General features: G+C 35.9%; 1 protein-coding gene across 1 annotated transcript in view; it reads left to right on the top strand.

Annotated features, from left to right (window-relative positions):
- The window catches only part of ARHGAP24 (Rho GTPase activating protein 24), a 521,561-nt gene that overhangs the window by 215,146 nt on the left and 279,014 nt on the right, over positions 1–27,401 (top strand). Inside the window, exon 3 of the mRNA XM_055297088.2 lies at positions 16,501–16,588. Coding sequence (XP_055153063.1) covers positions 16,501–16,588 — 88 coding nt within the window. The remainder of the gene's footprint in view (positions 1–16,500; positions 16,589–27,401) is intronic.

Below are 27,401 nucleotides of genomic sequence, written 5' to 3'. Positions count from 1 at the left end.
GAAAACGCAAATTATAAAATTAATGAAATATGAGATTTTTACCAAGTTTATATAAGATATATTTAAAAATTCTTTATAAAGTATTAAAATGTACACATATGACAGATACTATACTTTAAAATTTAATTTTTTGACTCTAACAAGAAAATTTAACAAAATGTACAAATATACATACACAAATAAGACATATACATATTGAAGTTCAATAATTATTTGAATGAATATAATATCACTTGCATCCGTGTAAATACTCATGTGGAAAGTGACTACACACTCACTGTGAGCAACAACAATGTAATCAGAACACCTGTAGAGATAGCAAAATTTTAGAACCTTTTGATTGAATTCCATTGTGTAGATAGGGAAGGTTATAGTCCAACATTTTTAGAAATGACCATTTCTTCGTGTGCTTGCCACATGCAGGCATCGTGTTCGGCTATCAACAGTCATATGAGTTAATTGCTAGTGTTATCTGTATTTTATAGATGAAGAGAATGAGGCAGAGAGAAGGTCAGGAACTTGCTCAAAGTTGTACCTAACAAGGAGTAAAGTTTATATGTGAAAAAAGACAGTTTGACTCCAGAATCCATGTTTTTATTCTCTCTTCTATGGCCTCTCATGTTGGATACTGTTTTAGATCACCATGCTGTAACAGTTATAGTGACAAATAAGCATAGATTTGGGAGGAATCTGAGTCATGAGGAGTCTGGAGGTTAATTTTCTTAACAGATGAATAAAATATCAAGAGGGGAAAGGAAGACAATGGTGGCGTGGTAGGTGTCTTTAAAGATGTCAAGAACCATAGGATATTCTCAGCCAATGGTTGCAGGGAAGAGGGCAGAGATATTTTCAAGAGCCAGATTTCAGCTGGGTATGAAGTAGAACTTAAAAAAGATCGGAGGTGACCACTATGAAGTGATCTTCCTCAAGCTGGATGAAGACAGAATTCAGGCATTGGTACGGGGATGAACTGAGTAACTTTAAACTACTTTATGTGATGTGTAGTTGTAAAATTGTTAGAGAAATTCTTTTTTTTGATGGACCTCCAATCTGTTAAATGTTACATCCATTGAATCACTGGATATACCATATTTTAAAGCAGTTTAATAAAAATATATTTTTCTTATTAAATAAAAATGCTTAATGTACTGTGAAAACTACTAGCTAAGAAGAACTGATAATGTAAAATTTCATCTTGCTTACTAAAACTCATCTGTCATAATAAGAAATTTTAATAGAGTCCACTTTTATATCAACATTTTTCTATAACTAACCATCATTAATATACTTTAAAAATCTAGTGAAACAGATTTCCACTAGACACAAAACACATTTCCCTGAAACACATACTTTTCAAAAAGATGTTTTTGTTTTTTTTTCTTTTGAGATGGAGTCTCACTCTGTCATCCAGGCTGGAGTGCAGAGGCATGATCTCAGCTCACTACAAGTTCCACCTCCTGGATTCAAGTGATTCTCCTGCCTCAGCCTCCTGAGTAGCTGGGGTTACAGGCAGGCACCACCATGCCCGGCTAATTTTTGTAGTTTTAGTAGAGACAGGGTTTCACCGTGTTGCTCAGGCTGGTCTCAAACTCCTAACCTCGTGATCTGCCTGCCTCGGCCTCCCAAAGTGCTGGGATAATAGGCGTGAGCCACTGCACCCAGCCAAAAAGATGTATTTTTGAGATATATTAAATGAACACCTTATTTTGTTTATAGTGGATTTGTTGTTGTTTTGAGACAGGGTCTTGCTCTGTCACCCAGCTAAAGTGCAGTGGTGCTATCATAGCTCACTGTAGCCTTGAACTTCTGGGCTAAAGTTATCCTCCTGCCTCAGCCTCCTGAGTAACTAGAGCTATAGGAGCATGTTACCAAGCCTGGCTAATTTTTAAAAATTTTTTGTGGAGACACAGTCTTGCTATATTGACCTTGCTGTTACCTCCTGGTGCCAAAAAATCCTCTCACCTTGTCCTCCCAAACTGATTGATAGGATTACAGGCATCAGCCACCATACCCAGCCTTTATAGTACTTTAAATTCGGATTTCTTTGCTAATATCACTACTATACACCCATGCAAGGAAATATTTTTACCAGATATTGTGGGTAAAGAGAATGCTGAAATATAGATGATCTCTTTGTGCTTTTTTTTTCCCTCACCAGAGAAATGTTTGAACGCTTCCTTGTGCTTCTTGAATTAGTATTTTATTTTGACTAAGATAAGAACTGTTATTTAACTTTTATTTTCACCATGTCTAGCAAAATATTTCCAATAATATGCTCCATTGATATTTTGGTGGTTATAATAATCATAAAATACAAGTTGATTTTAAATTCAGACGTTAGATCCTCAGAAACTTCTGGATAAACACATAGGTAATAACAAGCAGGGATCCCTTATAGATTTTTTATTTTTTGTTAGAAATAGAAATAGTTGAAAAGAGTTTCTGCCCTTTGGACATACGTGCAGGACGCAGTATGTGCTATTTTCTTGAAAAAAGGAATGGAGCGCTAATGAACGTTATTAAAGTTGGACCGTTTATTGTCCTAGACAAAAATTAGGTCACTGGCACAAGACTGAAAGTTGATTACCTCAACCTGGAATGGAAAGGAGACCAGCATGACTATTGCACCCTGAGTTCTGAGTACTCACAAAGCAGCTGGTTTAGTCATAAATTACTTGTTAATTGTATATTTCTTTTTTAGAAAAAAAAAAAAGGAAATAATAGGCTTCTTTTTTTCCGATCTCCACCTGCCTGTCATTGGTAGGTGGCATAATGATCTGAGAGAGCTGAGGAAATTGCTGTTCAGAACTTGGACTAGTTCTAGGTCAGAGGATTGCTGGTCTTCATTTCCTAATTTGCCAAAGAAAATCTCCCTGCAAAATGAAACTGAAAACTCACAGACACATCAAATACTTTCTTGTTCAGGCCTCATTTATTCTTCAGCATATGTTACTGTGAGTAATACATGTATATTTGTGATCACTTTTCAATATGTATGGTAATATTAGGCCATAAATATAAATAATAATAATAGATGTTTATGGAGTATGAAAACTCTGTTCTAGTAATTACCAAATTAGTTACTAAACAGGAATTAAAAGAAAAAATGATGTTAATAAATAGCTGCTTTTTACTCATCCCTAGCCATGTATCAGCACGATGCTGTGCACTTCACATCTATAATTTTAAACCTCAAAACAGCCCTCTGTGTAAGACTCTTTTTTTTTAGGTCCATTTACTAATGAGAAAACAGAGGTACAGGTATTTATAACAATTTTCCCAAAGTCATATATTTAGGACATGGAAGTTGGAATTTAAAATGAATTTGTCAGAATCTCAAGCCTATCCTCTTATCCACTTTACTGTCTTCCCCTACTAAAAATAACCCTGATGAATGCATATCTTACTAATCTTTCTGCTCTATTCCATCACGGTGCAATTCAGTTAGAAAGGAGGCTGATGTCAAGAAGTCAGAGGGCGCACTTTGTTGGCATCCCCTTCCTGACAACCCCACCAAGGGATTTTTCAGATCATATTTAAATTCTTCTGATAAAACAGAGCTCAAATCACCTAAGAAAGCAATTTTGCTTTCATATCTATTATCATTTGACAAAATAAATTCTCCTGGGAGAATAAAAGAACAAAATAAAAGTATCTTTTCTATAGAGTCTTACAGTTTACAAATTCCACATGCCTTATTTAATTTTAATCTTCAAGTTATCCTCTATGTTCATTTAAGTATGCGTTGTTAAAATTATGCCTATTTTGTAGATACTGAAACTCTCCAAAAGATTAGGTGGCTTCATTTAATCAGCCATTCAGTAAACTTTTATCTGTGCCTTCTATATTCCCAGTACCCTTTAAACTACTGAGGATAGATAAATAAATAGAATGTAGGTCTGTTCCTGAGGTCTTTAGAAAGTATGGCATTCTAGGGCTACAATCCCTTAGCACTACCCTTCTGCCTTTCTTAGTAGTTGTCAGAACTCAGTCACATGATCTTACCTAGATGCAAAGATGCCTGGGAAGTAAAATTTTGCTGGATGCCCAGGAGAGAAATGAAATGGTTATATACATATAGTATCTGTTCTGCTTCACTTAAGATTTATTAATTAATTATTAATATTATAACAGGTTACAAGATAAAATATCATATGATTATCTCCACAGATAAAAATAGTAATAATAAAATGTAACACCCATTCCTGATATTAAAATGAAAACAAAACAATTCTTAGTAAATTCGGAATAGAGGGGAACCCCTTGAAAATGTTAAAGAGCACAGTATCTTGTTAAAAAGAACCTCCAGCCATCATCATAACCAGTGATGACATATGAAAAGCATCTATTTTAATACTAGGACTAAGTTAAAAATATTTACTATCATCACTTCAATTTAGCATTTTATTAATGACCCCTTGTTAGCACACAAATAAAGAAATCTTCACCTGATATACAACTTCAGCAAAGTCTTAGGATACAAAATGTACAAAAATCACTAGCATTCCTATATATCAACAACAATCAGCCACAAACCAAATCAAGAACACATGCCCATTCACAGTTGCCACTAAAAGAATAAAGTACCTAGCCAGGGAAGTGAAAGATCTCTACAAGGAGAACTACAAACCACTGCTCAAAGAAATCAGAGATGACACAAACAAATGGAAAAACATTCCATGCTCATGGATAGGAAGAACTAATATCATCAAAATTGCCATACTGCCCAGATAAATTTATAGATTTAATGCTTTTTCTATCAAATGACCAACAACATTCTTCTCCGAACTGGAAAAAAACTATTTAAAAATTTATATGGAACTAAAAAAAGAGCCCAAATAGCCAAGGCAGTCCTAAGCAAAAAGAACAAAGCTGGAGGCGTCATGCTATCCAACTTCAAATTATGCTACGGAACCAAAATAGCACGGTACTGGTACAAAAACAGACACATAGACCAATGGAACAGAATAGAACCCAGAAATAAGGTCGCACACATATAACCATCTGATTTTCAACAAAGCTGACAAAAACAAGCAGTGGGGAAAGGACTCATTCAATAAATGGTAGTGAGATAACTGGCTAGCCATATGCAGGAGATTGAAACTGGACCCCTTCCTTACAACATATACAAAAATCAACTCAAAATGGATCAAATATAAAATCCCAAATTGTAAAAACCCTGGAAGACAACCTAGGCAATATCATACTGGACATAGGAATAGGCAAATATTTCGTGACAAAGACACCAAAAGCAACAAAAGCAAAAATTGACAAATGGGATCTAATTAAACAGCTTCTGCACAGCAAAAGAAACTATCAACAGAGTAAAGAGATGACCTACAGAATGGGAGCAAAATTTGCAAACTATGCATCTGACAAAGGTCCAACATCTAGCATCTATAAGGAACTTCAAAAAATTTACAAGAAATAAACAAGCCCCATTAAAAAGTGGACAAAGGGCATGACCACTTTTCAAAAGAAGATACACATGCAGCCAAAAAGCATATGAAAAAATAGGTCAACATCACTGATCATTAGAGAAAGGCAAATCAAAATCACAATGGGAGACCATCTCATACCAGTCAGAATGGCTGTTATTAAAACGTCAAAAAATAACGGGTGCTGACGAGGTTGCTGAGAAAAAGGAATGCTTATACACTCTTGGTGGGACAGAACTACCATTTGACCCAGCAATCCCATTACTGTGTATGTACCCAAAGGAATATTAATCATTCTGTCATAAAGACAATACATGTGTATGTTCATCGAAGCACTATTCACAATAACAAAGACATGGAATCAACCTAAATACCCATGTAGATTAAATAAAGACAATGTGGTACACATATACCATGGAATACTATGTAGCTATAAAAGAAGAACAAGATAATGTCCTTTAGAGGGACATGGACAGAGCTGGAGATCCTTATCCTTAGAAAACTAACGCAGGAACAGAAAACCAAATACCAGATGTTCTCACTTATAAGTGGGAGCTAAATGATGAGAACACATGGACGCGTAGAGGGGAGCAACAGACACTGGGGCCTATTGGAGGGTAGAGGGTGGAAGGAGGGAGAGGAGTGGGAAAAATAACTATTGGGTACTAGGCTTAGTACTTGGGTGACAAAAAAATCTATATACCAAACCCCCATGACAAACCCGGACATGTACCCCTGAACTTAAAACTTAAAAAAAAATCAACCATATAGCAAAAGTATTAACGTTTTTGTGAAATATGTTGTTTTCTCTGCATATTACTTTTATTTTTAATCTATGAATAGATAAAATATTATCTTGGTTTAAAAATGAAAACTATATTAAAAGTTTACATCAAATTGATTTTTTAAAAATCAAATTCAGAATGTCAAAAGCATCTGTGTGATTAAGTCCTAAATTTCTTTCTTCCTGCTGAGACATTGTTCTCCCTATGAAACTTTCTAAATTTAAGATTCAAATATGTGGAAAATTATTAACCTAGCTATAAAACAATTTTACTTGGTTGTTAAAAAATTAGCAAGGTCATTGTATTCAGCGTATCAGGTTATTTTGGTACACCAGACTTAGAGATTATATAGTTTCTTCCAAGGTTAATTCTAGGTCCTTTCCACTTAATTTTTTAAACACACAGAGGGTTTATTAGTTAATTAAAATAAGATCTCAAATGAGGCTATTTTATCATCAATTTTCAGGTCCACAGATAATAGCTTATTGGGCCCTTCTCTTTGGAGTCCTAGAGTTTCCCATAATAAATATTGCATAGCTATGACCATTTTTCGCTCTTCGTATTTCTGTTTCATAGTGAGACACAAACTTCGAAACCCTCCCTATTCTTTTTCTTTATTTCTTATTGCCATAGACTTTGCTTCAGACATGTGTCATTTACCACCCCCTGAACAGTTCACATTTCTTTTCCTAGTTGAGAAGTAATAAAAGTTGTAAAATGACATTTAGTAATTGAACTCAGTTTCTTGCCACAGATACTCTGCCTTGGGGTTCCAAGGACATTAACGTGACTGGTTTAACGGTTTCCTCCTGTTAAGAGAGAAGAGGGCGGGGTGAGAAAGGATTTTCTCTGGTTACCACCTCTCAGAATGCCTTGCACACCCTGGATTCTCCCCAAAAATGATTGACTAATTAAAAGTTAGGACCATTTACCAGCATTTGAAGATTTAGGGTGGACTCATTTTAAAACCCCAGCTGTTTACAGGCTCCTTTCTAGGTCATTGGAAGGGTTGTTGCCACCTTTTTTGTCTTAGTTTCCCTTGGCTGTTGTAACAGATTGTCACAAATTTGGTGGATTAAAACAAAAAACATTTATTATCTCCTAGATAAGTCTGAAATCATGGTGTGGAGGACTAGACTGTCTTCTGGGGGTTTTTGGGGAAATCTGTCCCTTTTCATTTCCAGCTTCTGGTGACTGTCAGCAACCCTTGGCTTGTGGCTGTTTCACACCCATCTCTGCCTCCATGTTCATGTAGCCTCTCCTCTGTGTGTGAACCAAATCTCCCTGTCCCTCTTATAAGGACACTTTCTACTAGATTTAGGGCCTACCCAGATAATCCAGGAGAATCTCTCTGTCACGCTCTTTAATCACATCTGCAAAGGCCCTCTTTTCTAATAAAGTAACATTTCCAGCTTTCAGGGATTAGGACCTGACATCTTTGGGTGGCCATTATTTAGTAAGTGTTACTATATTTACGCATTTTCTAGGACTGTCTTCCACAGTCCTTACTGCAAGGCAGAAAACTAAGTTTAAGGTTCCCAAATGCCCCTGTGCAACCCTGCCATCTCCTGTCATTTTTGTTTGCTTTTAAAATATATGTCTAGGCTGGGCGTGGTGGCTCATGCCTATAATCCCAGCACGTGAAGAGTCTGAGACGGGCAGATCGTTTGAGCTTAGGAGTTCGAGACCAGCCTGGACATTATGGCAAAACCCCATCTCTACAAAAAATTAAAAAATTAGCCAGGCGTGGTGGCATGCACCTGGAGTCCCTGGAATCCCAGCTACTCAGGAAGCTAAGATTTGAGGTGGCTTGAGCCTGGGAGGCTGAGGTTGCAGTGAGCTGTGATTTCACCACTGTACTCCAGCCTGGGTGACAGAGTCAGTCCCTATCTCAAAAAAATAAGTTCATTAATTAATAAAAACATATTTCTATGTTTTTCTTAGTGCACAAGTAAAAATATGTACTCATTATTTTTAAAAAATATATTTTAAATAGAAAAATTTAGCAAAATAAAAATCATCTATAACCCGACTGTCCAAAAATAACCTATATTTACAGTTTCATTTTTTCTAAGCATGTTGGCATTTTCAATGTCCTACATCTATGTTTGATGAATAAATGAATAAGTGAAGGAGCCAATAAATTACAGGACGTCTCCCTTCATGGATGATCTGGTTAAGGAAGTGGAGCTTGGACTCCTCAAGATCAATTGTGTCTCTGACTTTATCAGCTGCATGCTCCTCAAATTACTGGTGCTTTACCATTCCTTCTGTAAGATGACAATAGTTCTGGCACATAGTAAACCTCTGTAGATGTTACTTATTACAATTCAGGGTGGGAAAAGACACTCCAAGTGGAGGAACTTGGAATGGGAATTGTTGGCGGGTGGTTTTGTGTCAACATTTGCATTAGTTTTCCTCTCAATTAAAATTTTTCAAAAATAACAAAGAGCACCTCAAGAAAGGTAGTGGGATATTCCAGACAAATGCTGAATGCCTGTAATATTACAGAGTGGTTCATATAAGACATGTATATTAAGAAAGGTAATTTCTAGGTCTCTTACAATTTTGAGAGTGTGATTCTAGACTTTTGGTTTTAGAATCAAGTCTTTCTTTCCCTCATTTCCAATGTGCCTCCTCTCACAATCGAGGAATGTCTCCATTCTCCAATGAATCAAGACATGTTGAAAAACAGAAGTGACCCTATGGTAGCTAGATTGGTGATGACTATGCTCCCAAGAAGAATGCTTATGCAGGAAAACTCTATCTGAGAAGAAATTCATGTTCTTCTGTTCTGTCCAGTGTGGAAATTCACATGGGGAAAAGGATCCTCCTGTCTAAAAAGAAAGTGTTAAACGTTTTAAAATGAGTTATATCAGGAACACTCAAAATACTACATATATTTTTCTCTATCAAAATTAATGCTCTCCTGTTAGTCTCCTAGGATCTGAATACCTGTAACATTAAATAATATAATGAAAACACTTTAAAATTAAATGAGCCCAGAATGATAATGCTTCTCAAGTGTAGATCTGCAGTTTACAATATAAAATAGCAAGATGAGACATCTGATTATTTGTTTCTATTTGTTTGCTAATTATAAAATAGTCTCATACAATTATTTTTGTCATTTTAAATTTAAATAATGATTTGGAAATATTACATGTTTTCCTTGCTTTTGTGTTTTTATTAGCTGAGAATATAGTACATTCTACAGTGTGTACAGCTTTATTGGTAGTATGCTCAGTTTTCTATAAGGAAATTTATAACAATGCTTAGGTCAGTGTTCTCCCAAAATATTATTCATCAGAATTACTAGGGTAGGTTCCAAAATGGTTACCAATTTGCAAGTCTTCCCATCTCTTTTCTCCCCCTGGTGGTACCCCGGGAATCTATGTAACTAATTTCAGAAGCTAAGAAGAAATTTGATAACTATTTATAAAACTTCCCCAAACTGCTTTAATAGCAGCCATTGATTAGAAAGAGGAACATAAATTGGCTTAACAGCTAAAGGTAAATCCTTAAAGCAGTTTGCATTTATTCCATTACTTTTTATTCACACGAATATGTATTAAGAATTTATCATGCCAGAGTCTGCCTGGTGTTCCCTGAGCCTTGTTTTTCTCATTTATAAAAAGAGAAATACCTATGTTACAGAGTAATTGGGTAAATTAATGACATAAATTACATGCAAAGTATTTAGCAAAGTAATAGTCAAGAAATATCACTAATCATCCTTATCGACATCAAACGCTATGGTATTTATTATTAGATTGCTAATTAGAGGTTTACTTGTTTTACTAACCAGTCTAGCCTTGCAAACACGATAGTAAAAACTGACTTCAAATTTTCTAGTTAGTTTATCTCTCTGTTTACTCACCTAGGTAATAATACTAGCAGATATATATATTGAAACTTTACTACAATCATTTCATTATTCGGGGATTAGCAAAATATGGGCCCAAAATAGCTTAGAGGTCTGGTATATTAGATTTTTAAATATTAAAATAATAAATGCTGTGTACCAGGCATTTTTCTACAGACTTTGCATGTATTAGCTAACAATGATGCCATGAAGTAGGATCTATTTTTATCCCATTTTACAGATGAAGAACCTGAGGAAGGGGGAGAAATATTTTGCCTGAAGTCATGTGACTAAAAGGTGTTAATGGGAACCTGAACCTAGGCAGTTTGACTCTAGAATAGATTTACTTAATCACAAAATTTGTCGTTATCAGGAAATTATTATATAGCCAGAACACTTATGGTTACAATTGAATATTTTTCATAAGTGTACAGTATCCTGTTTCCTTTTCATAACAGGGCCTTAATATGTAATACCTTTTTTTCAATTTTCTGCCTTCCCTGAGTAATTTTTGGATATAGGAGTGCAAAGACTTTATTGGCCTTTCTCACCTTTATGTTCTCCGTGCCTAAGACATGGCCTGGGACTTGCTACATGTTGTTTAATTAATATTAATATTTATTTAATAAATTCATGAAATTACTTGCTATAAAGAAAAACATTGAACCAACTTATATCGTTTTAATAAAACCTGTTGAATAATATTTATTTCACCTTGATCTCACTTTCAAACCTCTGTCTAATCTCATTAAAAATGGACATATATTGTCAAGCTGAGATTTTTCTAGTTCGTTGTGATACTCATAGTCATTGTTTATGCTGGAAAAAAATTTCAACATTGTGCTTATAAAACTAACAGAGCTATTACACATGCATGTTATTTTCCAGTCCAAATTCCAAAGAATAAGATCCCTGTGCCTATTTTCAACAGCATCTACCCTTACCCCAATCTCTTGTGGTTTTGGCTCAGTGATCTGGTATTAACTAGATATGAGCTTTCTTTTTAATAGTAATTTTAGCTGACAGCAAACTACTAGTATGGTTATGAATTATGTTGCTTTTGCCAACTCTTAGCTGTAAAACTATAAAAGATTTTGTTTATCATATTTCATTTTGAAGTTTTAAAGATTCTTTATAAAAGGAATATTTCTTATCAGGAATAAAAATATGTATAATTCCATTTTGAATGTGCTGGTTAATTATTGTCATGAAATTATTGCCATATGGGCTGAACTCTTATCAAAAAGGTTCCATTTCCTTGTTGTACTTGAGCCTCTTCTCTCTGATCATCCAAAGTTTGCCATGAGGCATATTGAACATCAAGGGATAACATGCGCTTACTTAGAAAACTCAAGACACTTGCACCCTGATTCTTTTGTCACTCAGTATTCCAGCAAGTAATTGATAGCTTTGTCACAAAAGGGATAATTGAAGAGTGTGTGATTAAAAAAAAATTTACCAAGTGTTGGAAAGGTTAATGAAAACCAATGGATAGGTAAAACACCCTAGGGTGAAAAACAGAGAGGAACCCCTGACCACTCTTAGCTCTACTGGAATTTGGGGAAGCCTGTGCCTTTAAGATTTAGCCCAATACAAGTAGGACCATGCTGCAACTAGCATGGAAGGAAACAGGTGAATAAATATCTTGACCTGTCTCTCTTGTGCTCTTCTGACATCCCGATGTAGCCTCCCTAACCTAACCTGAAGCCAGAGATCCAGAGAGCTTGGTTTATGGAATTTATAGAGATTAATCTCTTAGAGTATGGAATAGAGTGAGGAGTGGAGAGAATATCTGGGGGAACAAACAGAATATCTATCATATCTACTAAGAGAGAATTTTAAAATATCACATGGTTTTGGCTCAAGTGCATGGGCCTTATGGAGCTTAAATCTTTTCCTAATTCCCATTTCTAACAGGGGAAATACTCTTCTAGATGTAGAGAAAAATTGAAGTCATCTTTTACTGTTGCTTCTTTGTTTCCTGTTTAAGCTATGACTAGTTTCTGTACATGTTTCTTAACAATATATAGTAATGCATCTGTAATGCAAATGTATGCCATTTCTACTGCCAACATGTTTCTTGACCTTACCATCTTATATCAAATTAACTGCTTTATGATAACAAACTTTTAAGAGTGTGGTATCATTAAATCTCCATCTGCTTTGCTCAAGAACCTACCCTGGCTCTCAGCTGCTACAGATATCAAGTGTAACATCCTCTGCCTACGCTTAGAATTTCTACAACACATTCTCAGCACATGTAACCAACAATCTTCACTTAGTAATTATTCCTCCACATGAGTCTTTTGCTTATTCTAATGTGCTCTGCACATATGGTTCTAATTTCTGCTTTGGTTGATGTTATTTCCTCTGCTTTGAAAGATTACCCTTTGGCCACTAAATCTTAAAACCCTATCTTCCTCTTAAAACCATTTCCTTTATATACTTTTTTCTAACTAATCAGCCTGCCCTTATGACACTCTCTTCTTAAACTTTTATTATATTTACTTGATTTTCTAAATACTGTCACACTCATTTGTTTTAAAATTATGTGCTGTGTTATTCTTGTACTGAGAGTAAAGAGTTTATTATTTATTTCTTTCACACACTTCACATCACCTGAGATATTTAAAGAAATAATATCTGACACATGGTAGTCTGTCAACATACTACTTTCGAGTTAGATTGGGCATCTGACTTGTACTTGTTTATTAGTTCGTTGCTTCTTTGGTTAATTTAGAGCAGCTATGGAAGAATTAACCAACTCACACAAACAAGCAGTGCATACTTTTTAACAGCTAATTTATCTCTTAGGTATTTGCCCTAAAGGAATACATTAGGGAGAAGCTCAAAGACTTCATGGATGTTCTTCATGTTCTTTATAACATAAAATGTTCTTTATAAAACAAAAATTATAAACATATTACAGCAGTAGAGAATGTAAAACTGTGTGTACTCGAGCAAGTACTATATAATTCAGCTTTTAAAAATGATGAGATGACTACACTTGGCATAATAACAATACATGACTTTTAAGTTTTGAAGCAGATAATAAATATCTTTTTATTTTGATTACTGTTTTGTGAAAATTGCTCTGTATGTTTATACACACATGTATAAATACATAAAAGTATGGGAGAATTTATATGGTGTGTTAACATTGGTTATCTGTCGTGGGTAAATTGGAGATTTTTGTTTGTTTACCTGCATTTTCAACACTGTAAACATTGCTAAACACTTTGAAAATAACTATCACAATTAAGACATTTCCCTTAGTTATGGACTTTACAGAATTTCTATACAATGTGATCAAGTTAGCTATTTCAGTTAAAGGACTTTATTTACTGAATGACTTAGTAAATTAACCACAGTAAATGTTTGTCAATTGCAGCATATCCTGCACTCACCCTTGTCTGTTGATATTTAAACTACTATTGGAGGTAGCATTTATGCTAGAGTGTTGCTTGAATTCAACTTATATGGCACATGTACAATTCAAGATCTTAGGTAGAACCTGAAGATATAGAACTAAACAGGAGCTATACATACACACACAAACACACGTGGATAAAATGAATATTAGATACTATGTTCTAAAACTGAGATAAATCACAAAATGAATTACTTCACAAAGTCATTTCAGTAAGTAGAATAAATTCTTAATTGAAACAATTATTTTTACCATATTGTGGAGAAACCATATAGATTAAATTTATGTAATAAAAGGTCTTTATTGCAATGAATATCTTCAAAGTATTTAGCAATTTTTTAAAAATTACTTAAAAGATAGGGAAACAAAATGGGAAATGGGATCTATAGGCCAGAGAAAACTAGATATGATAAAAAGCAGGAAAAGGTAATTCCTGGAGGAGGAGAACAAAGGCAATTCCTCCAACACCTCACCTTGTAAGGCATGGAGGGAGAGGGACACTTCTAACGCACAATTTCTTGGGTTTTGGTTGGAGAGCGCTATGCTTTATCAGTCTAAGCCCAGAAGGAGGGAAATGGCAGAGGACTATAATTTTCTGTGCCAAACAAAGTAGGTTGAAAATTGAGTAAAATACTACTTTAGCTAAATATTACTATTTTTTGAGCTGGGAAAAATGGACAATATAATACAGTGGAAAGGAGCATGGGCTTTTGAGTTCAGCACACTTAGATTTTAACACTGGCTTCATTATGTTAACAGTTCCCATTCACTCAACAATACACATTTTTAGCCATTAACTGTATGCCAGGCAAAATGCTTGGCATTGGTAGTAAATTAGGGAGCAAAACACATATTATTTTTCCCTTACAGTTTAATGAGGGAGATGGACTTTAATCAATTCATCTTACAAATAACATAACTACATACAATGGTAAATCAGTCCAGGAAAAATTCAAGAATCTATGCAAGTGTATTTTAGATGTAGACAATCTTAAAAATGGTATAAAATTACCAGGGAAAGAATGTTGTCCTAAGGTAGATGGGAGCATGCTGCCATTTATAGAAGGGTAGTTGCTGGATGATAGAAAGCCATAGAAAGCAAAAAAGTGTAAGAGCAGAAACAAAAAAACCAAACATCGCATGTCCTCATTCATAGGTGGGAATTGAACAGGGAGAACACTTGGACACAGGAAGGGGGACATCACACCTGGGGCCTGTTATGGGGTCGGGAGATGGGGGAGGGATAGCATTAGGAGATATACCTAATGTAAATGACAAGTTAATGGGTGCAGCACACCAACATGGCACGTGTATACATATGTAACAAACCTGCACGTTGTGCACATGTACCCTAGAACTTAAAGTATAATAATAATAAAAAAAAGAAAGATGTTAGAATATTCTGGATAATTCAGTAAAGGGACATTTGAAAAATTCCAGACAAGACATAATAGTTGCCTGAAATTAAAGAATGGTAGTAGTAGAGACACATAGTAGAGATAATGATTTCTACACTTCTGGCTTTTGCAATTGCATAGAAGAGGGTGACAGTCACTGAGCTGGGGAATACATAATGAGAGCCAGATTTACTTGCATTTTAATTGGACTAAGTTGAGTTTAAGATGTCTTTGAGATAAGTGGAAATGTCAAATAAGCTTTTGAATGTATCTGAAGCTCAGAGTGTCCTAGATTAGAAATATTACTCTGATATTCATTGGCTTACAGTTGGTTATTGAAATCATAGGCCTGGATGAGATAGCCTGGAGAAAGAGAGTATTAGAATCAGAAGAGAAGAAATTATTGGATAAATCTTTTTAAAAACTCTAATATTTAAAGGTCAATTAGAGTCAGCAAAAGAGATTCAGACAACAGAGAAATTAGGGAAAAACCTAGAGAAAACCAAGGAACAAAGGAAAGAAGATGCTTCAAGGAAAGAGTGGTCAATAGTGATGGACACTAGTAGAAAGTCAACTCACTGAAAAGTGAACATTATCAAACATGCAGCTTGTGAGTCATGTAAGTGGAATGCTGGGTGCATCAACCAGGCTGCAGTGGGTACAGTGAGGAAATAGATTCAGTATAGACAGTAGGCAAAGAAAAAAAATAGAATGATAGCGGGAAGTCAAAGTACTTTTTTTAATGACACAGACTTTTAAGTATATCTCAGCACTGAATGAAATGATCCACTAAAGAGAGAAATTTAAAGGTAGAGAAAGGATAGCTGGGTGTGGTGGCTCATGCCTGTAATCCCAGCACTTTGGGAAGCCGAGGCAGGTGGATCACCTGAGGTCAGGAGTTCGAGAGTAGCCTGGCCAACATGGTGAAACCCCGTCTCTACTGAAAGTACAAAAACTGGCCGGGTGTGTTGGCGGGTGCCTGTAATCCCAGCTACTCAGGAGGCTGAGGCAGTGGAATTGCTTGAACCTGGAAGGTGGAGGTTGCAGTGAGCCGAGATTGCGTCATTACAATCCCACCTGGGTGACAAGAGCAAAACTCCGTCTCAAAAAACAAAAAACAAAAAAAAAAAAAAAAAAAGAAAGAAAAGAAAAGAAAGAGAAGAGATAATCAAGAGAAGGCTTATCCAACTTTGTCTAAGTCTACCTTGTTTTCACAGCTATAAAATGGGGAAAAGAATACCTACCTCATATGATTATACTAACAATTAAATAATATGGTGCAGGTAGAATGCTTAGTAAAATTTCAGGCACACAGAATGTGTTTAATAAATTGGTGCTTAAGATGAATCTAGCAGCTAACATACATATTAGTCTTATACATATTAGATGCTAAATAAGTATTCGTTAAATCTTGAGTGAACATGACTCTGGCACATAATTTTTGATTATTGGGAATATAAAAGAGTCTGATGCATCTTACTGTATACTGGGTTATAGCTACACCTTGGATATTCACTGATTATAATGATGATATGTGATGTTTGCTATCTGATGATGTTGATGTTTTGAGTATTTGTTTTCACAGGGTACTATCTTTCTGCCTGGAAATAAAGTTTTTGAGCATCCCTGCAATGAAGAGAACCCAGGGAAGTTCCTTTTTGAAGTAGTTCCAGGTAAGATATTTTCCTAGTCTGATTAAATTATTGTCATCCTGTGTTGGTAAAGGTGAAGATGGGTCAGACAGGTTTCATTCTTTTTTGAATCATGTCTGAGAACCTTAATTTGAGGTTTGGTTAGTGTTGACGCAGATAATGACTGTAGGTTTATATACTAGTACAAATGAATGCACTCACACACACGTACTCTGACCACGTAACTACTGGATTTTCATTTGTCCATGGGACTTCATAGTTGACCACAAGTCATGATACAGTATTTGTTCAGGACTATTGGAGATGAATTTGATTTTATAGCGCTCTTGTGATATGAAATTTGACAAGGTGTTATAGGTTGAATGCTTTGCCCAGTGGAGTCACTGACATATTTCCTCACAAAATTGCATCTTCAAGGAGGTTTTGCAAAAAAAAAAAAAAAAAAGAAACCCTTACTACTTAATACTTGTAATACTGACCAAGTATTACAGTTCTGTACCTCAGCTTTGCTCCCAACCATCCACATGTTTTGCTGGTAAAGCTGAGGACAGCTCTGGCAGGACATCAAATCCTGCAGTTAAACTTTTGAAACATCCGTTTGTGTTTCCTAGTCATTTGTATTCATTCCTCTTAGTGTACCTGATCTCCACTAAAATCTTTGACTAACCCAGCAACAATTCCTCCAAGGCCATGATGTCTACCTCTTTGATCAGTTCTTCAACCTTTCCTTATCCCTCAATGTAAGAAAAAGGGAGGTAGGAATCTGGCTCCGGCTGACCGTTTATGTAATATTGATATTGTTTTGATCACAGTCTAGGGTGGGTGTGAATTTATTTGGGTAAGTAATATGGAGTTCTTATCAATAATGTAGTCAATAAAATGTATTTTTCCCATATTTATATTAAATGCTGGGAATCTAAAATGGAAAAGCATATTTTCCCCTCGATGAAAACAGCTGTAGCACTAAGTTCATCTGGCTCATGATGGAATCCATGACTAAATGTTAATTAATGCAGCTGAAGTGCAGAAAGGTTAGTCAGATGCAATGTGTTATTTGTTTCCCTCCAGGGAGAACATATTGTAAGAAACCTGAATCTTATTTGCCTTATTAAAATCCTTTTATTCTTACTTCTTAGTGGAATACCCTGTATAGAACCAGATTCCAGATGTTACAAAGTCTTTGAAGTATCAGTAGAGGAAATTTCTTTTCCAATTTATTCTCAGACAATAGCGCATGTTGGCTTTTAAATCAGCATGGTATTGAACTGATGGTTGACGCTTTATCTCCAATAATGCTAGAGGTCTACTTTTCCATTCAGTCTGCTAGCTGCAAGGAGGTTTCATCTTTTGGTGAAGAAGTTCTCAAGTAATATAGATGGATATTTTCAATACTGTTTTAGAGAGAGCCATGTCTTCAAGACCAGGAAGTAACAGATAAAATCTCTTCTCCAACATTGCTATTCTAAATCATCTGTTTCATATGCAGTGCCTATGATATAACAGCTTTTGATGAACAAAGCCTAAGAAGTTTAAGACTATGTAATATGGAATATGAAGGTTGTCCTTTCAAACAAATTTATAGGAAATTCAAGCTTGCTTCTGTAATTATGGAGATAAATATAGTATGTGAGTAGATCATTTGAAAAGATGCTTCCTGAATTATTAATACAGTATGTAATAGCTGCTAAATTAGGTTTTATAATTCTAAATAATCTTATGGAGTGTGAAGAGAAGTGTTCCAAATGTATCTTTGAAGACAGAGCTGGAAACAGAAAGCACTACAGTGAGAATCCAGTGTCTGTGTCATTCATCCTGGTCACTGGGGCTTTATTGGTGTGCCCTTGACATCAGGATGGCATTTCTAGGCAAATGCTTTTGTACTTCTATGATAATGTGGGATCTGTATCAGATTATTTTCATCAATATTTGCATTATTGGGGTTATTTAGGGATAGCATAACAATTTATCTTTGCAAATGGGAATGACAAGATAATATTTTTCAATTTTTTCCATTGTGTAATTGTTTAACATGAGAATTTGGGATGTTACAACAGAGTGTTTTTATTTGTCAGAATGCATAGGAGGCAGCAAGGATTGCAGAAATGTGGTTGGTAATGTGTATAGAACCCTCAGCAGGCTGTGGGCCTACCTGGCAGCAGATCCTCATAAAGCATGTTTATTCTAGATTGGCTTTCTCTATAAAATTCTTTCAATTGCTACTTCTGAAAATCTATCATAAAGATGATGCTTACAAACCCGACAAGTGTCTATCTTTATGGATAGCTAACTCAAGCCTAACTATCCAGAGTTTATGAATGAGTAGGAGAGGATTACATATTTTAATTTCATCTGCCCATAATGATTTCCAACAAAACTAACAAAAGCCTGTAGCAAGCCCTTTGCCATATATTTTAGCACTATATGCATACGTACACATTTGTGTGTGTGTTACGAATACAGTTTATCCATAAGTGCACTGTATGTCCTTATAATTTTTCCATATGTATCTATATATATGTAGGAATTTTTATTTTGTTTTATTTTTGCTTTTGCTCTATGCTGAAATATCCTATGAAACCAAGGAAAATCATATAAAAAAACAAGAATTTTCAATAAAATTGAGCATCTCAGGTCTTTGTGTATTACTTATTTATATTTGTTTACAAATTATATTTGTATGCATATTTTAGGCTTTTGTAAAAGCCTATCTGAAAATAAATCTACCGTGTTTTAGGGTTGATTTCCTATAGATTCATTATCCTATGAAATGAATTATCTCTCTGAATAATGCCATGAATTATAGATTTTTCGCTCCAAATTTTTCCTATTTCTCTACTTGTTATTCAAAGGGATATCAGCCAAATTGGCAAATTTGAAGTCTTCTCTGTCAGACATGCCAAATTTTAGACTGAAGTGAACTTTTATGGCCAAAGTCTAAGCTGTTGGGAAATGTGGTTGAGAAAGAAAGATTGGCAAATCTTTAATGAGCAGTTCTTGAGGAAAGAACATGCAGTTGGTTTCTGCTTCTCTAAATGTGTTCTAGTTGAATTTTCCTTGAAATGTTTTAAAAAAATAAAGAGTAGTTATTGGAATAATGATGCCTTAGCTTTCTTAGGAGAGAAGTTTCTCAGAGAAAAAAATAAAATGACAAAGAGACAACAAATAGGCAAAATAAGACAAAGGAGGACTATATGTACCTCCATATATTTAGAAACCACGTCTTTCTTGCTTTTTACTGTATACCTAACAACTGGAAATAGCATAGTATAACATATGGTGCTAAACAAATATTTCTTGAAGTGCATATATTTACCAGGTTTATGGAAGAATCTCAATCATATGAAACTGCCCCCACTCTGCTATGTTGAACTATTTCCTGTTGCATAGGACCTTTTCTCCCCTGTTGCCGCAAAGACCTCTCTGTCACTCTAGTGGCTAAAGTGAAGAGAAACTCCTTACATGTTTCCTTTCCTACTTTTCTGCCTTCCTTTCTAATGATGAGACCAAGAGATGGATGGAAGAAGGTAGAGATCTTCCTACACAGGGGATAGCGCTGGGGCATAGCCCCTTCACACTGACTGGTCATTACAGACTTTCCTCTCTAAAGGCTGAATCTTTCACAGATGCATTTGTGGATTTTTCAAGGTCTCTGGAATTAGAAATCCACTTCACATGCTAGTATTCTCCCAGCATTGGGATAGTCCTGTTGGATGGGATACAGCAAAAGGGCTCAAAGGCCAGCTGCTTGCTTTGTGTTTATTCAGCAACTAGGAAACTCATGTACCCTGGCCTGCAAAGTAAGGGAAATGCAGGCTGTTCCACTGTTGCTGCCTCCTTTGGCTTGTCACTTTCTCCACGGGTTATCAGCTTCAGTGCCCAGCAAGGTCAGTGGCTTGCCAAGCTTCAGAGGCCATCATGAGTCCCTGACTTCGAGAAGGAGTGGGTCACTGTTCTAACACACATCAAAATTTACCAGCAATACTCTTGTTCCGATAGTTGGGAGAATTCCTAGTCCTCCCCCTCAAAAAAACAGTGCTGATTTTGAAAACTGCTTTCTCCAAGTAGCACTTCCTCTTTTCTAGTTTCCCTCTCAAAACAGTCAGGGCCATTTGGGTTCTCAGAAGTGGAATGCTTTCTCTCAGTAAACCTGTCAGAGAAGTGGCTAGGCACAATTTCCATTGGTCTTTTCAACTTAGAATGTGGGGGTTTAGTCTCTTTTGGGGGGCGGGAGGTGGACCTTAGCTGCAATTCCAGGATAATGGGGATAAAACGTTTTATTTACATCTATCTATAATCTTAGATTGGATTCCAGGAAACACACGCTGATGGGGAATAACATTAGATTGTCACGGGAAAGGTTCTCTAAAGATATTTTTTCTGTGAGAAAGTGAGGAAACCAGGATGTGACAGGAGCACCTGCCCTGCAACGCTGTAGCAACTGAGGTCTTAGCTGATCCAGTGGGGTCCCCTGAGGCTGTGATCCCTCTCAAATTTGCTTCAAACTGAGGGGCTGGGGCTTTGTTTCCTGGTGCCAACTAGTCATTGATTGGGAGCAGGGAGACAGATAAACGGGTGAAGCTGTTTCCTGCTGCATTGTAGAACAATTCCCATGAGAATCTCTTTGTGCCTTCAGCAACCAATATACCAGTCTTTGGGATCTAGAGAGAGTACTACAGTATCCATTATAATGTCTATAGCCTTATCAGTATCTAGACATCTGTATTCCAGGCAATGTTCCAGGCTGTTTGCATGTATTGCTTTATTTAATCCTTACTATAACTCTATGAGGCAAGCAATGTTATTATCTTTATTCTGCAAATGACAGATCTAAGGCACAGAGAAGTAATTTGATCCAGGTTAAAAAGCTAACACTAGGCCGGGCGTGGTGGCTCATGCCTGTAATCCCAGAATTTAGGGAGGCCGAGGTGGGGGGATCACCTGAGGTTGGGACTTGGAGACCAGCCTGACCAACATGGAGAAACCCCGTTTCAATACAATATTAAAACACAAAATTAGCTGGGCGTGATGGTGGGTGCCTGTAATCCCAGCTACTCAGGAGGCTGAGGCAGGAGAATCGCTTGAACCCAGGAGGCGGAGGTTGTGGTGAGCAGAGATCTCACCATTTCACTCCAGCCTGGGTGACAGAGTGAGACTCCATCTCAAAAAATAAACAAGGCTCGGAGCCTATTTTCTGAAATATGAGCATGTGAAGTTATTTTTTGAACTGGAATGGATACACTGGTATCTTTCCAGACTCATTCATTAAGAATGAGAATTTTGGCACTTGATAAGAGTAGGCATTTTTGTTTTTTAGCAGCTATTTATAATGCAATATATAATACAAATAGGCAGTAGATAGAGATGCCCACTTACAGTTCTTTTGAAAGCATGTTCTAAGGCCACAGCAATCCCATCATGAAAAAGTGGGGAGAAACAGACATTTTCCAGCAGTGATCTTCCTTATTATGAATAAAGGTAACAAAGGTGGATTCTACAGATGGAGTGCTTTCTTATAGACAACTGTTACGCTCTGGGATGCAATTCTCTTTCATTACCGAGTACACATTGCTGAAATTGTTCTCAGCTTCTTCACAAACTCCCTTCACGTACTGTCTAAGTTATCACTCACTGTCTAACCACCAACCAACACACCTGATATTAATCATATGCTGGGACTCAGTCCACCCACCAAGCAAAGATTCATCATGGTTTTCAAGGGCAATTGTCAATATTCCAGACCCTAAAAGGCCCATCTGACCCAGTGCCTAAAATCAATATTAACTAAAACTAGGAGGTGTTCTTTCCTCTTCCTTCCTCCAGGGAAAGAAAAGAAGAGGTGAACACAAAAGACAAGGGGATGAGGAATGAAAAGTAGCCATGGAAAAAATAAGATAAATTTTGAAGGGTAATCTAAAGTGATTTTTATCTGCCTAGAAACAAAATTAGGCCCTTCAAAAAAAAAAAAAAAAAAAAAAAAGATGTTATTTATCCTACCTTTAGCCACAACTATACTAATTATTTCCAATACCCTCAGACAATTACATGTTACTTTTGTACATTTCAAATTTTAAAAAGTTTCCATTCTAATTATTTTTTCCAGAAGGATTTCTTAGGAGATAGGTGAAAAGTTAGAGGACGTAGGTGCCTAAAGAATCTAATAAATGCATTGATCCTTTTGCCAAAAAAAAAAAAAAAAAAAAAAAAAGGCAAATACCTACCAAAATTGCACATACTTCTGAGGACTTCAGAGATTCCCTAAAATGCAATCATTGACTGTAGTTTAAGAATAATAGTTTATTTTGGGGACCAAAGACTTTATTATCTCTCTCTCTCTCTCTCACTCTTTATCTATCTCTATTTTAGCTAATGTGTCTATGTTCCTATGCATTTATCTATTTTATCTATGTACATGTATGCATAAACTGTTATTTGTAATTATCTGGTATACCAATCAGTTTTAGACTTTTACCTCTCTGATTCAGTTGTTCTTTCTCCTGTTTCTATGATTGTGTAACTCTACAGACCTATTTTGCACATTTACAAAAGAACTTTCCCTGGATAGAACATTTCATGGGTCTGGAGGCTGTAAAATTTTTAATTTAGTAAAACTTCAACCTACTTAGATGGTTAGTGCAGCTGTGTTATGTAATAGGCCAGCTGAGAAATAAATAGTTATGAGATAGATTCATGGGTGTCTCTGGGAAAGAAAAAAGTTTGGCCAATTTTTGAGTTTTTGGGATAATAATGTAACAACAGCAATAAAAGTTTACCATACATGTCTGCATTTGTGACTCCTTCTGGGTTGAATAAATAATGTCACTGGCTACATTAACTTGCTGTCATTTGAAAATGTAAGGCAATATTTGGCATATATTTTATATGAAAATGTAGGAATGTTTTGATTGTGTTTTAGCATAAAGTTTAGTCATTTTCTTGATCACCAGTTATATATGCTGCTTAGGCATTTAATTTTACAGCACTCCCTTATCTTAACTTTTTTCCTTTTTGTGTTAGTTCTGTAAGTTAAAATCCATGCAATTATATTTGTTACCCCAAAGCAGCTGTGACAATCTCTTTTTTTGTCTGCCTAAGTCTGTAGGCAGCCGTGAAGCTTGTATTTTTTTTTTGCTTTGTTTTAATATGTGCAAATCATTTAGAGAATGTCAGTAGGAGTTGCTTATGGTATGAAAACATAATTCTGTATACACAAGTAGTTCTACATGAACTAAATAATTGCATTGGTGAAAACAGCATGTATTAACTACTATGTGTTCTTTTACTTAAAAAAAGTGTTTGAGATTTTTGTTTCAAAATTCCCTTCCTACTTAAAATACATTAAAATGTACACTTGAAAGAAGCTATTAACATGGTACAAAGAACATTTTTAAAATGTTTTTAATCCTTTGAAATTCTGGCTAATGTCACTTCAACCAACAGACATTTGGGGCATTTACGAACTGATGGACAGCGTGATCATATGATCCTCTCCTGTGAAGTGTCCCTATGAGGAGTGTCCACTCACAGTGTTGGTAGACATATTGATCCAGTCACCATCACTATTCACTAGACCAGGGTCCAGCAAACCTTTTCTGGAAAGATCCAGAGAGTAAATATTTTAGGCTTTTGTGACCATAAGGTTTCCACTACAATTGTTCAACTCTGCCATGGTAGCAAAAACAAATGGATGTGGCTGTATGCCAACAAAATTTACTTATGGCCACTGAAATGTGAATTTTATATACTTCTCAAATATCAGAAATATTATTCTTTATTTTTTTCCAACCACTTAAAAATGTAAAAGATAGACAGTGAACCAGATTTGGCCCATGGGCATAGTTTGCTGACCCCTGGGCTAGATAAAAAAAGCAAACCTATGAAAAGGAAGCTGAAATACTGATATAAATCACTAATCCCCACTGGTGCCACCAGAGCCAGAATTAGAACTCTGAGACAGCCTGTCTCCCCAGGCCATGGCATTACCCATTGCCTCAAAATCATGATTCAGTAACTATTTGCCAATATTTTTCTTTAGAAGTTCCATCTCTGAATATCTATGCTTTAAATCACATTGAACTTTAAAAGTGTTAGTGACCAAACTGAAATCTTCTCTTTTAAACACCGTCTCAGTTCATTTGGAATTCTAGATTCTGACCAGAACTGAAATCTCTTATGTGACTTTATGAATACCATTAATAGGAGATGGGATGTGCCTAGCATGAAAAACATTTCCCGTATTTTGTTCGGTCTGCACAAATTCAGGGAGCTATTTACAATTATTCTGAGATGGAAGCAACTCTGGCAAGATCAAATAAGCTTGAAGTTTCTTCTAAGCTTTCCTTTATATGATGTATATTAGCTGTTTTTTGAGACAGGGTCTCACTCTGTCACCCAGGCTGGAGTGCAGTGGTGCAATCACGGCTCACTGCTGCCTCAACCTCTTCGGCTCAAGTGATCCTCCTGCCTCAGCCTCCTGAGTAGTACCTGGAACCACAAGTTCACACCACCATGCTCAGCTAATTTTTTTGTTTTTGTAGAGATGGGGTCTCACTATGTTGCCCAGGCTGGTCTCAAATCCCTGAGTACAAGCAGTCCTCCTGCCTCAGCCTCCCAAAGTGCTGGGATTATAGGCATGAGCCACCACACCCAGCTTGCATTAGTATCTTAAAGCTCTAAGTATCTCACAGAAAATAACAATACTTATTTGTAAGTCAAACAAACAAACTTAAGCTTATCTTCTTAGAGGGGTAGTTTATTTCCCTTACCACCCATTTATTAACATCTCCCGTCCCCAAACCCACCAGTTTTCTTTTACCATCAGTATGAGAAATGCTCCCATAATATTCATATTTAATATTTACTGAAATATGTGTCAGGCCCTGTACTGATATATGTCAGGCATTATATACAATGACTCATTTAATATAACTGCACATACACACACTCACACACACACACACACAGAGAGAGAGAGAGACTGGGCATATGTGTGTATATATATATATGAATGTGAATATATATGTGTGTATATATAGATATATATCTACCACAAATGGAGTTATGTGAATGTATATTTTGTGTGTGTGTGTGTATATATATATATATATATGTATGTAAAACAGTGGTACAAATTCACATTTTTAATAAGTGCTAAAGCCAGGCTTCACACCCATCTGTGCCCACAAAACCACCACGTGCCACAACCTTCTTATACCAATAAGAATATGGACAGGTTTATTATCTACACCACACTGAGGCCAAATATCTGAGAATTAAGAGAAACAAGGATGTCAAGAGGAAATGAGGTTATGGGTTTAAGAGTCAGTATACTCTGCATTTCATTCCTCTCTCCTCCATACTCACAGTCCTTGCGTTGACTGTGTTCTCTTCCTTCCCTATTAGATTGGAAGCTCTTGAGAAGAGATACCTTCTGTCCCTACTGCCTAGCAGAGTGCTGTCATGTAGTGTATGTTTAATGCATGTTTGTTGAATTAATGAATAAATGAGACTGCAGTTTTATCATCTATGGATTGATAACATTGGATTAGTCAAAATTAGAGTTCTCTAGGTCTGAGTTATTTAACGTGATTATTGACCTTTTTCCCAGTGCCTCCTGAGACTGGATCCTAGAGAAGTTCATTAACTTCTCAGACTCTACCCTATTTTAAAAGTAGACAACATTATAGCTAGATAGGAGAAAAAAGTTCTAGTGTTCTATGCTACTGTAGGGTGACTATAGTTTGCATTAATATGTTATCATGTCAAATAGCTAGATGGAGGATATTGGATGTTCCAAACACAAAGAAATGATAAATATTTGAGATGGTGGATATGCAAATTATCCTGATTACTCACTATACATTATATATATTTCACAACATCACTAAGTACCCCATAAATATGTACAATTATTATGTGTCAATTTTTTTAATAAAAGTAGTACTCTCCTCATTCTTGAGTCCTTCATTAATACACCAATAGTATCTTTTATTACTTTGAAAACAGAAGCTATTTATAAAGAAGTTATTTGCTGAGATAAATGTGATCTTTCCCATTGTTCTTTGTGATATGGTTTTAATTATGCATTCTCAGTCCATTTGTGTTCACCTGCTTCTTTTATTCAATAATTGAAAAGGGCTTTCAATCTAATCAAACTATGAAAATAGCAAAGTACTAAACAAATGTTAGCTGCTGTTATTACAAATAGGGTTTGTCCAGGCAGGTCTTTGTCTGTGGTAGGGCTTCTCTGAGCCACAGAAAGAGTGTGTTTAGGTGACTTGATGGCCAGTGGAGAGAAAAACCAATAGGTTAGAAACGATGTCAGAATGAGAAAGGGGAATCATACTTCAAAGGAAAAGAAATAGATGAGGAAAAGGAAAATGAGTGTGCAGCAGAACAGCTGCTGATAATTAAGAGTGAGAGATAAGCTTGTAGCCAGGAGAGCACTGGCATATCACTGAGACCTGTGCCAACTCTCAGGGAACCAAGGAAGGCTTTTTCTTTTCTTTTTTAATAGAAAACTGAGATGAAGTGGTCCTGAATGTTTCAAAAGATAAAACCCCAAGGACCATCTGCAGCCCAATAATGCATCCCTGGGACTGTCAGGCTTCCTGGCTTTAAAACGGACCTTATCTTTATTTGCCTATTCATTTGTAGGTTCATTTAGCCCAGGCTAATCAAATATTTATATTTCAAACATAGGAATAATAAACAAAAATTCAAACTTCTTTTTTTTTTTTTTTTTTTTTGAGACAGAGTTTCACTCTTGTTGCCCAGGCTGGAGTGCAATGGTGTGATCTCAGCTCACCGCAACCTCCGCTTCCCGGGTTCAAGCGAT

The sequence above is a fragment of the Symphalangus syndactylus genome, chromosome 10 (genome assembly GCF_028878055.3).
Source record: "Symphalangus syndactylus isolate Jambi chromosome 10, NHGRI_mSymSyn1-v2.1_pri, whole genome shotgun sequence".
Classification (NCBI taxonomy): Eukaryota; Metazoa; Chordata; class Mammalia; order Primates; family Hylobatidae; genus Symphalangus; species Symphalangus syndactylus.
Note: the sequence above shows the minus strand (reverse complement) of the source record. Positions and strands in the feature narration are given on the sequence as shown.